This window comes from Scatophagus argus, chromosome 4, assembly GCF_020382885.2.
Source record: "Scatophagus argus isolate fScaArg1 chromosome 4, fScaArg1.pri, whole genome shotgun sequence".
NCBI lineage: Eukaryota > Metazoa > Chordata > Actinopteri > Scatophagidae > Scatophagus > Scatophagus argus.
The window spans coordinates 18578294-18594782 of NC_058496.1; the positions used below are offsets into that span (position 1 = coordinate 18578294).

At 40.2% G+C, this 16489-nt stretch overlaps 1 protein-coding gene across 8 annotated transcripts in view; it reads right to left on the reverse strand.

Moving 5' to 3' along the window:
* Positions 1-325: 325 nt before the first annotated feature.
* apba1a (amyloid beta (A4) precursor protein-binding, family A, member 1a) overlaps positions 326-16489 on the reverse strand; it is a 38208-nt gene continuing 22044 nt past the window's right edge. For 5 of the 8 annotated variants that reach the window (XM_046386149.1, XM_046386145.1, XM_046386148.1 and 2 more), the window contains 9 exons: positions 16177-16322; positions 12771-12803; positions 8666-8752; positions 7362-7547; positions 7034-7213; positions 6528-6740; positions 6308-6427; positions 6060-6200; positions 326-5248 (listed from right to left, as the gene is read on the reverse strand). In XM_046386149.1, the coding sequence (XP_046242105.1) occupies positions 5177-5248; positions 6060-6200; positions 6308-6427; positions 6528-6740; positions 7034-7213; positions 7362-7547; positions 8666-8752; positions 12771-12803; positions 16177-16322 (1178 nt within the window). In that variant the 3' untranslated portion in view covers positions 326-5176. The remainder of the gene's footprint in view (positions 5249-6059; positions 6201-6307; positions 6428-6527; positions 6741-7033; positions 7214-7361; positions 7548-8665; positions 8753-12770; positions 12804-16176; positions 16323-16489) is intronic. The other 3 variants (XR_006843148.1, XM_046386151.1, XM_046386152.1) reach the window with 3 other exon arrangements.

Consider the following 16489-nt stretch of genomic DNA (forward strand, 5'->3'; position numbering starts at 1 on the left):
GGGGAATTCCAGTGTTTCTAAACCTATGCCTTTAATTTACATAGTTTGGTAAGAAAATTATTCATCCTTACCTAAAGTTTTGGAATTGGTCCAGTAGATCAGCTGGCTGCAGTGGCTGCAACACAATCCTTTGGGGCAACTCTGACATTACATCCACAACTCAGTGATCACAACATAAAAACCTCATGTGAACATATTTCCTTGCAATGTCAGGACATGTGCATAAATTGTGATGCCAGAAAATAAGACTGTCTACTAGAATAAAAAGCAATAATAAACAATAGAAATCTTCACTATCAGGCTTGGCTCATTGAAACACCTCAGTCCTTCTGCAAGTCATTTATTGTTGTAAATACTGTTACAAACATTCTGGCTCTGGTACAGAACTGTAGCTCCAATAGAACATCACGGGAAAAATAAGCTAGCAAATAAATAAACATTGCTGCTGCTTTGCAGAAATGGTATATTTCTTGTATGTTCTTTAATCTTTAGACACATTGAGAGATAACATTTCAGTTACATTCAAAATGAGTGCACTTATATATACTTGTTAGCCAACCCTGCTGTCTGCTACTGGCTTCAAGTGCTTGTTTCCTTGGTTAGCTCCATTGTGTTACGCTAGCCTACAATCCCTGACAGAACATGGAGGGAAAATATCACACACCTTAAATTATCTTGTGCTCTAGCTGTATACATATATATACATGAATGTCATTTCACAAAGTTTTGTACATTCCATTCACGTTTAAAGACCCTTGAAATTGCTTTCTATTGACTGAAGCACAAAACCATTGGAAGTATATACCTTTACATAGTTTTCTATATATTTCATCTATATGCGTATTTTATATATCCAGCTGGTTTTTGTTTGAACATGGAGTACATTGGTTGTAATCACACACCGCACACGCCACACACGCCACACACACACACACACACACACACACTAAAAGTGAGAATGGTACAGCGTAAACACATGGCTCCAGAGAAGCTGTGTTCCAGTCTATTCTTCTTCAATATCAGTTTTAACATCATCATCATCATCATAAAAAGTCCAGCAGTAGTAAGGCCAAGATGAGCTTCAGTAATGAGGACAGACATTTGGAATAAGCAGTGGGTTATGAAAGAGGGTTGTACAATGGGATAGATGTTACAGTTTAGCCTTAAACTCATAGTAGAAGGAGAACACAAGTCCTGTTGAAAATGTCCAACAGGAAAACAAAAACTTGTTAAATTTTTAAAAAATATGGGTACATTCCCAGAGAAATAGGAAGGGAGCAGAGGAGTTGCTGATGGGTTCAAATGCTTTAGTGAACTGCAGCAAAGAGGCTCCAGGGATTCACAAAAAATCCAGAAAGTCCACATTTAGTAGCCTTTTTCCATGGAGTTGTTCATCAGTCTTACAGATAGCACACACCACAAGTCATGTGGAGAGCAAATCCCTCTTCAGACTGGTTTAGTTTTACAAGGAAGAACATGGATCCACCATCTGTGACAGTCTCAAAATAAAAAAAGGAGAAAAGGAAAACGACCTTCTGCTTTTGTGTAAACTCTAACATCATCTGTCATTGCAGTCAGTCACAGTAGAAAACATCAATTCAGCTTCAGTCCAAGCTTCAGTCTCTGTGTTGTAGCTCATTTCTGACCCAAAAGAAATAAAAACAGCTTGTTGATGGGCTTTTCTAGACAGACAGGTGAGACCAGGGGCTGTTGAAACGGGACAACTGTAACACATTCAGTTCCTCCAATGAGAGTGGAGCTAGAGTGATGACACTTAACCGTGCACATTCTCAGTAGGATACTCTCTTTGCCTGTGGAAAAGGAGCGGGATCATTTCACCGCTACAGACGTTTTCAACAAAAAAAAAAAACCTGACTGTGAGGTATGAAAGTTACTTTTTGGATGTACTGTAGATTTAAAATGTAAACATCCATTTTATCAGCAAGTAATTGGTTAAAAATGAACAAGAGGAACCTGTGCAAAACTATCTTGCTAGCCAGCAAACAAGGTTTTATCAAGGGGACAATCTTAACACTGTGTTCTTGTATTCAATGTAATATTACAGTACTGTTACTGTTAGTCAAAATATGCCAACTGTAGACTACTAAATATGAGTGTGGCATCTAGCCCAGTCTGGATAACTGTACCACAGACTTGAATTTACTGTATTTATCAGGTGTCTAACTGACCTCCTGATGCATGGAAATGGTAGAGAACCTCTTCCAGTAAAAGTAAACCAGTTTAAAAGGTATTCATGCGTGTTGTTGTTGTTGTATCATACATCAGTATGCATTAAAAACATTCACTGTGACAGATTTAACATGTCCTACCCCTATCTTTACAAGACGGCTGTCACGGAAAACCTCCGTACTTTGCTCACGTTAGTTTGTCTCGTGATTCTCAGCACTTTTACTAAAACACACGTTGATTCAAAGTATCTTCAGTTCAAAACAGCAGCCAATCGGGAACATCCACAGTCTGTCCATGCCAGAGTTGTTGCATGTTTTAACCCAACACTGTTTCTCAACATCCCAGCTGACCATTTTCCACAGTAGAACCTTCCTTTTTATATTTTTGTTTCTAGAGGAAGTCACTGACTTACCAACATCCAATTTGTCAAGGTTAGAAACAACAATAATGCTCACTGTGATGGATTATCTACCTCAGGTTTCAGGTTTTTTTGCAAGCTGATTTTCTTAAAGATAAATAAAAAGCATATTGCACTTTGGAAATGGCCACCAGCAATGCAAAGAATATACATTTTATAGTAAATGGGATAAAACATACAGCAACTTGTTAAACACTGTCATTCAAGAGTACATTAAAGAAAAGCACCATTCTGAAAAAACAAGCTACTATACACTGTGTTCATGTATTAATACACAGTATTTATCGAATTTCCCTGAAACATTAAAATATAGAGAAAGAAAATCAGACTAAAAGGGTTATGTTTCAGTTTTGTTTTTTTTTTTTTTTTTATCTTTTTCTAAATGAACACAAAAACTCATTGCACTTTTGATAAGAGTTTAACGCCTGACAGGTTTGCATTGCTGGAACAGAAATGTGACTGTTGAGGGATAATTTAGAGCTTAGGTGGAAATGAACTGTTGTGGTGAACATTTGCTGCTCTTTCGGTATGACTCCACTGTATGATCTGAAGACAGAGTGGCCTTGGAATACATGCAGTTATGCTGCAGTTAGGGACATGTATTCCCTCAGCTTGACTCAAAATACAGCTTTGTCTGAATACACTGATGGAAAATATATTGAACTGGACTGTGTATTGTGTCACAGCTGTCACATGCATCATTCAAAATAGTGTAATAGCAATCCTGATTACACATTTCCCTTCCTGTAAAATGCCCTCCTTCCCAATGATAATTACCCAGTTCTTATCATTTAAGAGAACATTAAAATTCGCAAAAATGACACATTGAACTCATAATAAAATTCTGTTACCCATTCACAAATTTGGTTATTAAATACTGCTACATGTAGAAATGTGTATGTCTTTGGTGATCAATAGTTACACTGTATCTTGACTGCACTTAGGTTAAATGTTATTTGTTGATTACTGTAAATTCTCCAATAGTTACCACGACCATAATTTAGAGAATTAGGTCTTGACTTGAAAGAAGCTTATTTTAGAGACAAAATTTAAATTCTCGTCTTTTATGGGTGTATCATATTTCATCATATTTTGGTAAAAAGCCTCCCTGTTTTCTGATCAGCTCCAGCTTTAACTCCTTCATGTTTGTTTCCACTGCTCTCACTGTTCCCCATCACGCTTAAAACAGTTAACTGGAAGTGAACAGTATTTGAGTTAGAAAGAGAAGCTGAGAACAACAGAGTGGTGGTTGTTGTGCTGATGAAATTAGTGCTGTGAAAGTGTTTTTTTCCCCCATACATTTGTTGCTGTATTTGCGATGAGCAGTGTTTAATGTACATCCCTTTTAGTAGCGCAGAGCCCCCCCAAACCTTCAGAGAAAATGCCTACACTATCGTACACAGTGCAGTATGGTGCTTTGTACATCCACTTGTGGTAGCATGTTGTCATCCTAAACTCATGCCACATAACTTACATTATCAAAAAAAAAGCAGTGAACAGAAGCCAAAATATTAAGTCTTGGTATGCTCATATTGTTTGTCCACCACACAAGAGGCAGAGGATTGTTTTATCCTCTCCTCCCGATTTCAGGGGAAGAAAGGGAATAACCATCACATTTAGATTCATCAGCCTGGGGTAACTTAGAAAACAGCGGGCTTACTTTCCATTCCCGCATCTTGTATAAACACCTTGACACGGGGACGTCTTAGGTCATCAGGTTTGGTGGAACAGGGTCTCATGTGAGTCAGCTTGATGTTTGGACACTGGTCTGTGGTGGATCAGAGGAGTCTAATGGGGGTCATTACATGCTGACTGGAGCAACTGCTGGTGCTATGTACAGAGGATACAAAAATTAACCAAATGGAAACAAAACAACCAAACTACAATAGCGTAAAAGCTTTCCTGTTGGAAATGCGAAATACAAAATGGAGCTGCATGAAATGCTTCAACAATGCAGCCAACTTGTGGAATGTGATGAGGGGGAGTGTGTATTCACACACTCATTTGTCAGCGAGATTCACATACTCCCTCTGTGGAGAGCTCTGTGTTGTGCAAAGAACACCATAGTGGAGTAGTCTGAGGGAATAACAGTGGCAGGAGAGAGAGCTGAGGTCGAAAGCAAGCTTGGTCCCATGGAATGTAGCTAAAGCATGAGTGCATAAAATGCACATCAATCAAAAAAAAAAAAAAAAAAAAGATTTTGTCACATCAATGATTTGGTGGAGGAGAAATTACTAGCCACAGGCAGTGCTCTGCCAGTGACATAGCAGCACAGTTGAAAGCCCAGTCATGGTGTGGAGCACTACAAGGTGGTGAAAATGCATCAGGTGTAAACATCCTTTCAACTAGTTGTACCTTTAGCCAAAGCACACAAACAAATTTGTCAGGTTTCTCTGTTGTTGTCACGTGAAGACAAAGCTGAGCAACAGAACAGCCCAACAAGCTCACTATAGTCCAGATGTGGGTAGAAGGGCGCAGGATGAGCACGGGGGCAGAGGGTGTCAGCTTGGGGAGTGACTGATGATTGCGGGACATTTAAAGGGTGTGTGAGGTCAGGGCTTTGTCTTTTTAAATGTAAACAGGCTGCTCCTGGGCGGTCAGCAGGCGGTACATGGCTGCAGGCATTGTCTTCATGTGGATCTGAGTCACAGACAGAACACAGCATTCGGTTATTACGGTGCTTTTAAGTGCTTTGAAGATCAAGTGCCAAAGGTTGCCAGTCCACACATCTCACTGGATTCTAGCAACTGCCACTGTTGATAATGTTGTCTTTTTTACGTTTTATGCTGTTTTCAAAGGGTTAACAAGTATATAGTTTCAAGAGGAAATGCGCATTTGTTTGGGACCATTTTGTGAGTATTTATATGTATAAAAGTTCCCTCTCTATTCTCTTACTGAGAAAGATTAAGACATACTTGATGATCTGTCCGCTTGGGTTTGTATACATTTGTCTTAGATATGCATGGTAAAGTATTTATCTAAATTAAATGGGTCCATTTAATTGTTGAGTTATTTAAGATATATGAAATATCATTCAGACACTTAAAGTGGCTGAAGCTAATATCAAAGATATGTTTCGAACACTTCTGACCTGAGAGTACACTGAGAGGTCAGGATGTTGCTCTAAAGCTTAAAGCTGCCCTAAGTGCTGAGCTGCTTAGACTGGTTGCACTGGCATGCACCTTTGGGTGTCATGTAGCTGCTGTTGCTGTTTATAACCAAGCAGTCCTTGCTGCAATGCCAGTTAGGAGACATTTGATGCTGTTTCTCCTGCATAGCAACTGAGCTGTGACGTTCTCTGCTAAAAGCTCTAATAATCATATGGCCTCAGAGTGCAGAAATTCTCGATGATACATGGCTGTTATTTTCCCATAGTTCCTTCAGTTGGTTAGTCTACTGTGTGATGCAGATCACGGTGTTTGTTAGGTCAGTGTTTGGGATGATGTCTCACCTCTCCCACAGCGTTGGACAGGATGTGGACGATTTTTTCATGTGGAGTGGCCACCACGCTCTGGCTGTTGATCTCGATAATGCGGTGACCCACTCTGACCCCGCCCCGTTCGGCAATGCCCCCACGCATAAGGCTACAGATCTGTTGAAGGAACAAATCAGGCCTTTAACATGACAAATCAAATTTTACTGTTGCAAATTAACACACGTTGAACATTAAAAAAAGAGTAGGACCACAGTGCTACTGACAATCCCATTCTGGACGCTGAAGCCCAGCTGGTAGCGGAGGTCTGGCCGTCTGATGAGTACAGTGGTCACCGGGGGGCATCTGACAATGTTTAGCTTGATCTGAGACTGGTTCTTAAGACCCTATGTAAAAGCAGTACATGATATAAGTGAACTGTCAAAAGGTATTCATCACCACACAGAAATATGCCAGATGCCAGTGGTGATAATTTCATACACATACCTTGATAATGCTCTGACAGGTAGACAGTGGCAGTCCCACTAGACTGGTCCCATTAATGGACATGATCTGGTCTCCTATGTTCAGTCTGCCAGACCTCTCAGCTGGCCCAGCATGCATCATGTTGGCAATGATGACAGTGGGCAGGATGGAGCCCCACCCACTCTCCACAATGACCACGCCCAGAATCTCTCCTTTAGCTTTCTCTATGAACACCTGATGTCACAGCAGGCAGGATGCAAGCAAACAAACCCAACGCAAAATCATATCAGTGAGTGAGTGAAATCAAGAAATGTTTTCAGTTTTCCCCATAATAATGCAAAAACACATCAAGTAATGCAGAACAGTGTAGTTACAGTGGTTATTTCATATACATTCATGTAAATGTGTGTGGCAGAGGTAAAGAACATGATCACTGACTTTTTCATGTTGAGCAGTATCTAACTTATGATTAAAGAACAAATTGATCTACCTGAATCAGTAAAATAGCGTCTGAATGTCCAACTTACATCTTTGCAGTTTTCAGACTTGGAGAAGTGGATGAGGTCATCATTGTACATGTCCTGTGTGTTGAGCAGGTCACTGTACTCCTTCTGGCTTAGGTCCTCAGGGTTTATGCCATTGGCCCGTAAGAATTCCTGGTAAGCCACACTGAAGGCCTGCCCGATGGACTGGGCAATCAACTGGGCCTAGAAAACAGCAGGAGAAGTAATAATAATCCTGTGGTCCACTCAAGCGCTTTTTAACAAACTGCAGTCAGTTTCACAGCTGATTAAATCGTCAAAATGACAAAAACCCTTCTGACAAGCAAAGACATATAATTGCTGTTGGACTCACATCCTCAGACTCAAAGACGTGGCAGATCATCTTGTACTGGCGCTTGCTGTCTTGACCAGGGTCTGAGGCCTCCACATTCTCCTGGGAGTCGGGTCGAGGCATCCTACGGCGGGCCATAAGAACCACAATGTTGCCAATGTCGGCAATGTAGGAGATGGTCCGCAAAGGGTGGTCCATCATGGTCTCCTGGTGGTCAGACAATCATAACTTGTAGAGTCAAACTAAGTAACCAAACATACAAAATTTAATTTAACACCAACAAGATGGACACACTAAATCCACTGGACCTCCCGCTCAAGTAAAACTGTGAATTTCTTCTTTTTGCTGCAGCTGAATGTTTGAGCTTCACTGTGTAGAATGACACTAAAATGCTGTTTTTACATCAATTACTGAAAGTGCAAATTGTCCATGCGCTTCACTAAAAATCTGACTTTAAGAGGCGGAGCCAACAAGCAGGATTACTGACATCACAGACAGTTTGGAAGCCAATCAATATTCAGCATACACAAGTGTGATGTGGACACTTGAAGTCTCCAGTCTACTTATGTAGACTGAGAATTGACTTTACAGTGAAGTAGGAGATATCTTGAGTCCAGCAATTAAATTAGAAATGAAAATTATTTGCAAATTTCATACTTATTGAGGGAGAATGAATGAGTGCCATTTGAAGTATTTTTATACTTTCTTTCTTCAAAAACCATGTCAGATACGCATTTCAACCTCACTTCAACAGCCTCCCAGTGAACTCAGCTCAACAATCGACAGGTACCAGATACAGCGGAGGTGAGTTTGACGACAGGGCATACAGAACAAAGGTGATTTACAGCAGCTCTGATGCAGTTTATGATCCCGGGAACAAGAAAACGTGACAGGCGGGGACAGGAGAGAGGTGAGGCGAGAAGGTCGGGCACAAGCAGCGGCCGAAAACAGTGTGTGGAATTGGAATATTTTTATATCTTACTTGGTGAAACTGAGATTTATTTTGAAAATAAAAATAAATTAATGAATTTAAAAAAGCATTGTGTAAAGATAAACCAAAAAAAAATTGGGTGAGTTTCTTTTTTGTTTGTTTGTTTATGTTTAAATTAAGTGTGTGTTGATGTAACAAGGTTAAAAGCATGTTTGAAAGCAGTTTGAATACCCATTAATGTCAGCCACCCATAACAGGGATATGCATATAACTACAATAATGAATCAAACAGGAATTCACCTTTTAGCCGTACTATTTAAACTGCTGGTGAAATCAGTATGGCGACAGGAAAAGGCACTGCAGTTGTGTGTCGTACGTCTGTCAGAGTGAGTACCTGGGAGTCAGCGTTGAGCACTTTGATTCTCTGGGTGGAGATGAAGAGATCCACCTCCGTCATGGGCTGAGGCTCACCCTCTGAGGCCTACACACACAGCCACACATATCGGTATTAGACACGCATTCGTAAATAACAAATTCAGGCATTAAAAGGCCAAAATGTTAGTGAGAGAACGAGCAGAGTGTAAAGTCTTATTACAAGCAGAGCACACAGCAAAAGCAAATTTACTTGAAAGTTCAAACAGCTGCTAAATGAATGGCAATAAGTCAAGACTGCACAGCCAATTATAATCTGTCCTTTTGTTGGCTTGTTGATCAATAAATAGTGACTTCGTTACACTATTGCTGACCATCTTCCAAAGAAAGCTACGGCTGGGCTTTTTGATGGATCCTCCCACCTTAATTACAGTATACAATGAAAATCTATCAGCTGCAGCTCCAGGAAACATCTGCTTTTGTCACTGTAAAAGTCATATAACAATAAAGCTCTCGTAGTATCTTTTGTGATATTTTTTACTTTTTGTTATAATTTTTTCTTATATCATTGAATATTTCACTTTTATAGCTCGTGTTTCATTGTAAAAGAGCATTCAAACTGGAAGATAAAGGAAGAATTTCATTGTACAGGGAAACCTCTCTTTAACTACGCATTCAACCTTTGACCTTGTTCACACTTTTCAATCCTCTCATTTAACTCTTGGCAAGAAAGTGAACATGAATGTTTCCCAAATGTGGGACTGTTCCTCTAAGGCTCTTTGAAAGAAACAGACACAGACATGGTAAAGAAAATCAATGGCTACATGGAGGGAAGGAACAATTTATACAAATATTTCAAACACTGCAGCATTTGGAAAAAAGCGCTCAGCTTTCAGCAAATCTACTCCTAACGGTCATCATCATCAAATGTGCAGCAGCAATGAGTAAACTTAACAGCAGAATGGTACAATTACTACCAGCCATCTCACTTAATTTGAAAGAATATGTTTGTGTAAGCCAAAATGAATATTTGAAAAATAAAAGCAATTAAGTAATGGCTTAAATTAATTCAATAATTTATTGCCTTCTCGTTAGTTACTGATTTCAAAGTTCATTCATTTTAGAAAATTGTTAATAAGGAAGGAAACTACTACTAACACTACTACTACTACTACTACTACTACTACAATATTCTACTACTCAGAATGCATTTCAGCTTTTGGGAACATAAAGTCAAGTCACCAAAGAGTTTTCCCTCACTGTGCCCCTGCTTTTTTGCTAGGCTCCAGTACTTCCTGCTTGGTGTCACAATCAGTGAAAGGTGCCAAACTGAAGGAAAAAGCTTTGTGTAAGCATTCCAACACAAAAAAAATCAAAGTAACAAAAGACTTTATAGTTGATATTACATGCATAAATATAAACACTTTGGCTGTGGCACAGGAAGCTGTAATGCCATTCATTCTCTTCTTCTAATATGATGTGGGCACACTGTTAGTCTCACACACACTGTGTGACTTTTTTAAAGTTTTACTCCACTCAAAATCTGTATGAAACAGTCACCCCTTGTACGATTGAAAAGTGAATGTCAAGAGTTATTATCTTTAAATCCAACTTGGACTGAATTTCAGTGGATTCCAACACTGATATTTCTCCAAAGTGAAGCAAAGCCTGACAGCTAGTCCAGACAGTCAACTTGTCAACTTCTTACTGTAACTGTAACACGTCCTTCGGTTTACTTCATCCACCGGTGCTCTGCTGCCACCCTGCTCACCTTAAAGCTCTGCTGTTCATACAGCTTTTCATTTATTAACATCACTCCCCAGTCCTTGCCTTGCTGAGCTCAGTGCATCCTTGTGGGGAGTGACAAGGTCAGAGCACCGGATGCCAAATATTTATGCTGCCATGAAAGTTGTTTTTCTGAAAAATAGCTAAAAACACTCATACTTGTATCTCAGCTCACAAGCAGGCATGTTCATTGATTTGGTCAGAACTGCTATCTCTTTTAAAAGACTTTTAAAAGGCTTTTAAAAGATTTTTGCTATCACCCTCTTGTTACCATTAGTCTGTTTTAATCAGAAATTCAGCTTCAGCAGTTTCAACATGTCTGTCCAAATGGAATTTTGCACTCACCCCACCCGCCTACACATCTTAAATATATCTAACAGAGCAGCTACTGCAGCAGTCACAAATGGTATAGGTGCAACTGCTTCTATATACACACATACACACACAAAATGAGTCACTGAAAACCAAAATCAAAGAACTGCTAAGCAGTTTCCATAGTAACACAGTATGTCAAAAGGTCATATAGCGATTAGTAGTGCGTGTTTTTAGTCGTTCAGCAGGTCATGTATGAATGTGCACTGTCACAACTGACTTGCGCAGTGAAAAATACTGTGCAGCATGGCATATGCATTTTAAAGAAATAATTCAAGATTTGCAGAAATTTTAAGCCAGAGTCATATGACAAGTTCAGTTTCATCTCTGTGCATCAAGTACAGAGATCCAGAATGTGTTCAGCCTAGCTTCAGTACAAAGACCAGGAGCATCACCTCCAAATGTCCCACTGCTGTGTTGTTCATTTTTCCTTTGGAGAGTGACAAAATCAGAGTTCTAACAACAAATATCAACACTGTTTATATTCTATTTTCACATAATAATCATTCCCATGTGACTTCCCTTTGCTGACTGAAATTATATTATTGTATTATTATACTCGTACGCAAGCATTCGTTTTAACGCTGTAGCAAGCTAAGGTAGAGGTAATTTTAATCTATTAATATACAGTTGTCAAATCACCAAGAGCACCTCATATTTTATAAAGTAATTATAAAAAGTGTATTAGCGAATGAGAAGTATAAGAAACGTAGCATAAAGTAGTAGGATAAAGTCCATTTACTCTCTACTAAGGTTGAGAGGACATTCAGCTGAAACGAGTATCTGATACAAATAATGCACTTCTTATCAGTGACAAGGGAAAATCCTCACTCAGTAGCTGACTGAGGTTCATTCATTCAAGTTTCTAAAAAAAATTGTGTTGTGTGGCAGAGCAGAGGGGCACAGAACCACTGAGGACAGGGAAGCTCTGGAGGCCGCCGAGGGGGCAGCCAGAGGAACGAATGAACCTGAAGGAATTCACACTAGACACATCGTAATCTGCTCTCACTGGCTGCAGTTTATCAGCAGGAGAGCTGAGAGTTTACTTCTAAACTTTTGGGATTAAAAAGTGGATCAGGCACTGGTCGAACTGATCTCAAACACAGAGACACACACCTTCGCCTGCTGTCGCTCGCTAACGTGCACCTGCATGGTGCACCTATTTGGTACAGTAAGGAATATCTCAACCAATACTTTGGATAGATTGCCATGAAATAAGGCACATGGTCCTGTTGACACGGATGAACTTTTGACGTTATCATCAGGTAAGACTTTGAATTTGTCTGTCTCTTCGTGTTCAGATGCAAGCCCATCAGCCACTTTTGGTTTCGTGCCTGTTAGCAAGTTAGCATACTGACATTTTGTTTAAAGCACTGCAATTACACAAAGCATATCCCATACCCCTGTCTGTACTAGATGCACAGATCAGACATTGCATTTCAGCAACTGATCCTTGGTATGTTGGCAAACAAGAATATTCAGGTTATTATGTGCTGTCATTCATAGTATCACTACAAACACAAAATCAGCAGCAGAGAAAGAAAGCACGCTGCATGCCACCACAAACGCAGCAAGAACTCATAGTGGCACAAAGATCACAGCTGTTTCCTGCATCCAGCAAACTGGATTCCTTCCATGATGAGTAGATGACTAACTTGACAGACACCAGTGTCCAAAATTTATGGATGTGACAAAATGTCTTATATGGAATGAAAAAATGCTGAGGCGACTTGAGACCTGAGGGAGGGACAAAAACAATGAACATCGCCTCCAACTATACAAAGCTAGTTGCTGGATTCAGGAAAATGCCAACAATACATCAGAATGACAGAACACTGAAGAGGACACAAAGGACAGGACAGTGATATAAAAACAGACAGACATAAAGAGAGACAAAAAAGCCAAGCAGAGGGAAAAGAGGAGCTTTGCTCTGCAGAGTGGAGGACAGGACGGATATGTAGGTACTGCACCTTCTTCCTGTGCTGGGCTAATTTCTGGGCCGTCTGCCAGGCATGGAATAAAGCAGACAGGAGAGTAATGGGTTAGAGCAGTGCACAGGAGAGACTGACTGGATCACAGGGAGGGAGGCAGGGACGGTTGTTCAGTGTATGTCACATGTTATAACCACTGTCCTGCACAGTGTTTGCTATTTTGTACATGTGCTCATGTGCAGGAAATTGTTTGTGCGGTTGTTATGCTTTTGTGTAACGTTAACATCAAATCTGGCGTGCATGTCTTACGTAAGAGGTATAGTGCATATAGATGGTTTCCCCGAGAAGCTTACCGTTACTGAAAGGTTAGGTGAAGGCTTTATACGTACAGACAAACAATACAGGCCAGTTTTTCAGGTTATATATGCAAATTTACGATGCTAAATAAAGACATAGAAATAGAAAACAGAAATAGAAACAACCACATCTAATAAGGGGTAACAGGCAGTGTATCATAATACGCTATTATAATACTCCAATGTGTGTTTATGAATTTAGCAATAAACACAATGATTGCAGTATAATATAGTATGAATGTCCCCATAACGCACCACAGATGAGGTGTTCATATAAAGTGTTACTAAAATCTGCAGTAGGCTTTAAACACTGACTGACTGCACAGTGTAAAAAGTAAATGTATATAAATTGAATATAATTTGACTCAGCTGCATGAGAATACTGTCAGGCATACCCAGTCACATTATTTTATAATTGTACTTCATCTTGCACATAGTGTGCAATATTGCACACACAGCAATGACCCCGCAAACCCTCTGTGGTCAGTAGTGCATCTCGCCATGAAGAGCACATATGTTTATTATTAGATTCAATTAAATTAATTTGTACATACATTTATTGTTTTACCCACTCCGACGGCATGTCTATGTTTCCCTGATCTTGCCTACTGCGCACATTGGCAAGGATCATGATGAAATTTTAATGCCAGCTCTACAGGTATCTGGTTAACTTTAGGATACGTAAACAAAGCAGTAAAACATAAAATCTTTTTGTTTACAAAGCCGTAAACATAAAGCATACAAATAAAAATAGTGTAATTTTTAGTTCTGAATTTCAATTGTACTAATAGTCAGAGAGTCTTCTTTGCAGCCGTTATGGTATGGCAGCCATACATGGCCAGAACACAGCAGAAAATGCCAACACTTACACACTGACCTCAGAGGCCGTGCAGCTGCAGGACGACAGGTAATTCTGAATCCATAACATCTAGTTTAAGGTGGCTTGATGGGATTATCTCAGCGCTTACTGAGCTGCATAGTTCACTTTACAGCATTCATCCAGGGTGTTCACAGATTAAGATCTCAGAATAAACACTGAGGGGGGTTTTAAACCTCCCACCAACTCAAAGGCAGGTTGATTAGCTCGAGAGTGGAGCCAGAGTGGAGTCCCATCAGCCTTTGACTGTCCCACAGCTGAAAACAGGGGAGTTCATCTGTCCTGACCACCATATGGCTATAGAATACTTCCTGCCAACACAGTCCAGCCTCAGCCAACACACTCTGGACTGGTGTCAGTGTTCATTTTATGTTCCTGCTGAAACTGTATGCTCTCACAGTACAGTGTATTTGCATTAGCCTTCCTGTACCAGCAGGTGGCTCTGCTGTTTGGCCTCTAGAACAGTAACTGACTTTCATGAACAGACCTTCTTCTGCTATTGTTTCAATGTGCAAAAGGAAAAGCTGAAGACTGGGAGCACAAAGACAGACTATAACAATGGCTAACATTGTTATAGTTTTTTAAGACCCTCCACAGGTGTTCAGGTCCATCAGTTGCACCAAGCTGTCTAGCTGCAGCAGGACTAATTCACTGTGTTCTGGGAAATGAATACTCCTTTTGAACTAAACTCCTCAAGCTGGTCAGTTCTGTTCACTCAAGCAGAAAACCTGTGCCTTCTGGGAGACTTTCAACATGTGAAGCGGCATTTTAGTGATAATGTCACAGCAGGAGCTGAAAGAAAAAGAATTTCAGTTTGGTAGATTAAGACAGAGCTGATGAGATCCAGCGGGAACACTGACACCTTTGGCGATGCTGAGTGAGCTCTGAGACAATCCCACAAGCGCAAAATGTTTGGTTGCTTTAGATTGTGGAGCCATTTGGAAATTTGTTTTCCATTTTTTACCTACCTTATTTACCTTATTTATCAGACTTCATCATCAAGCAAGAAATTATAACACAATGTGTTTTTCTGACAGTTACACTTTGAGTGTATGTATGGTAATGTAGAGAATAAGAAAAATTTGGTAGTTAATACACAACAGTTTGTAGCCTGAACTTAATGGGCTGGGGACACAGTGAAGTAATCTCACTTATGTGGCTATATATCTGGTGGACTGATATATTTATATATTATGGTAATCACCTTTATTCAAGTTGAGAAACGTCTCACACTGCCAAGATCTAACACTGGATAAACAATATTTAAGAATGGGAAGTGTTTCTGGATCTTGTGGGAGTATGGGAATAGTCACCAACATGGAAATGGAAATTAATGCAGTGCATAGCAGATGTTGCCATGTGGCAGCCTGTGTGACGAAAAGAGCACTGGTCTTTATTTAGACCCTTGGGGAGGGGCAAAAAAGAAAGAATGTGTGTGGAAAAGAACTTGTTGTATATTTGTTTAGCCCTGTGATGTAGGTTAAAACCAATTCAGGCCCATTTACCTGTTGAAATTTTTGCCAGGCAATCACTTTTTGGCTACCTACTTCACTTCTCCTCCCTCTCCCTCAGCACATAGTTGTCCATCCTCCTCCACAGCAGCTGGTGGGGTCTCCTACTTCCTTTTAATGCATATTATATATAGATAAATTGACACTGATGTCTTGTGAGGCCCCCGGTAGGCCTGGGGCCATTGTGTGTGTGTGTGTGTGTGTGTGTGTTGTGCTTATCACTGACTGAAAAATGCAATGTCACTGTGAGCTACTTGACCAAATAAATGATGGGAGGGTGAGGTTGGGTGGAGTTGGAACAGTTGAGAACAGGTGGATCCAGGTAACAGGTAGGGAGTGAGGGGAGTGAAACAGTCACAGGTAAACACAAGAACATTACAACCAGCATATATCCATAGACCTTCACTGAGAGATACTGTCAGAAGATACACATTTAAGTTTTTACACTACCTGACTGAAAGTCACACTGCATAGTGTAAATTACGGACAAGCATACAGTTTAACTGGAGTTTCCATGAATTCATGCACTGTCTCAAGCCAAGTGTCAGATCTAATATTCTCATAGATAAACAGATAGCTATAGAGAGATACAAAGACTGAACTGAAACACAAGAAAGAAGTGGCTTGTAAACAATACATGTGCAATCTGCTGACTTCACATCAGTGTGTGAGTACATTACATGAGTGCTGCGTGCTTTCACCTTGATGCGGCTGACGGCCTCCTGCGCCTGCATCATGCGGATGTTCTTGGACGGTGTCTTGTCGGACAGCAGCTGGGTGGAGCCCAGGTAGTTGGCTGCAAAGATGATCCCATCGATCAGGTCCTCTGGGTCACATGGGCCTGGGACTGGAGGGAGGGAGGGAGCGATTCAGTCCAGCTATAGAACACAATGTCTCCCCTCCAGCTTTCAGATTAACATAATAAGCTGCACTAATGAATATTTTTATATCGATAAAGGATCATACTTGGCTGAATTTAACTATATCACTATAAACTATAGAAGGATATCACTG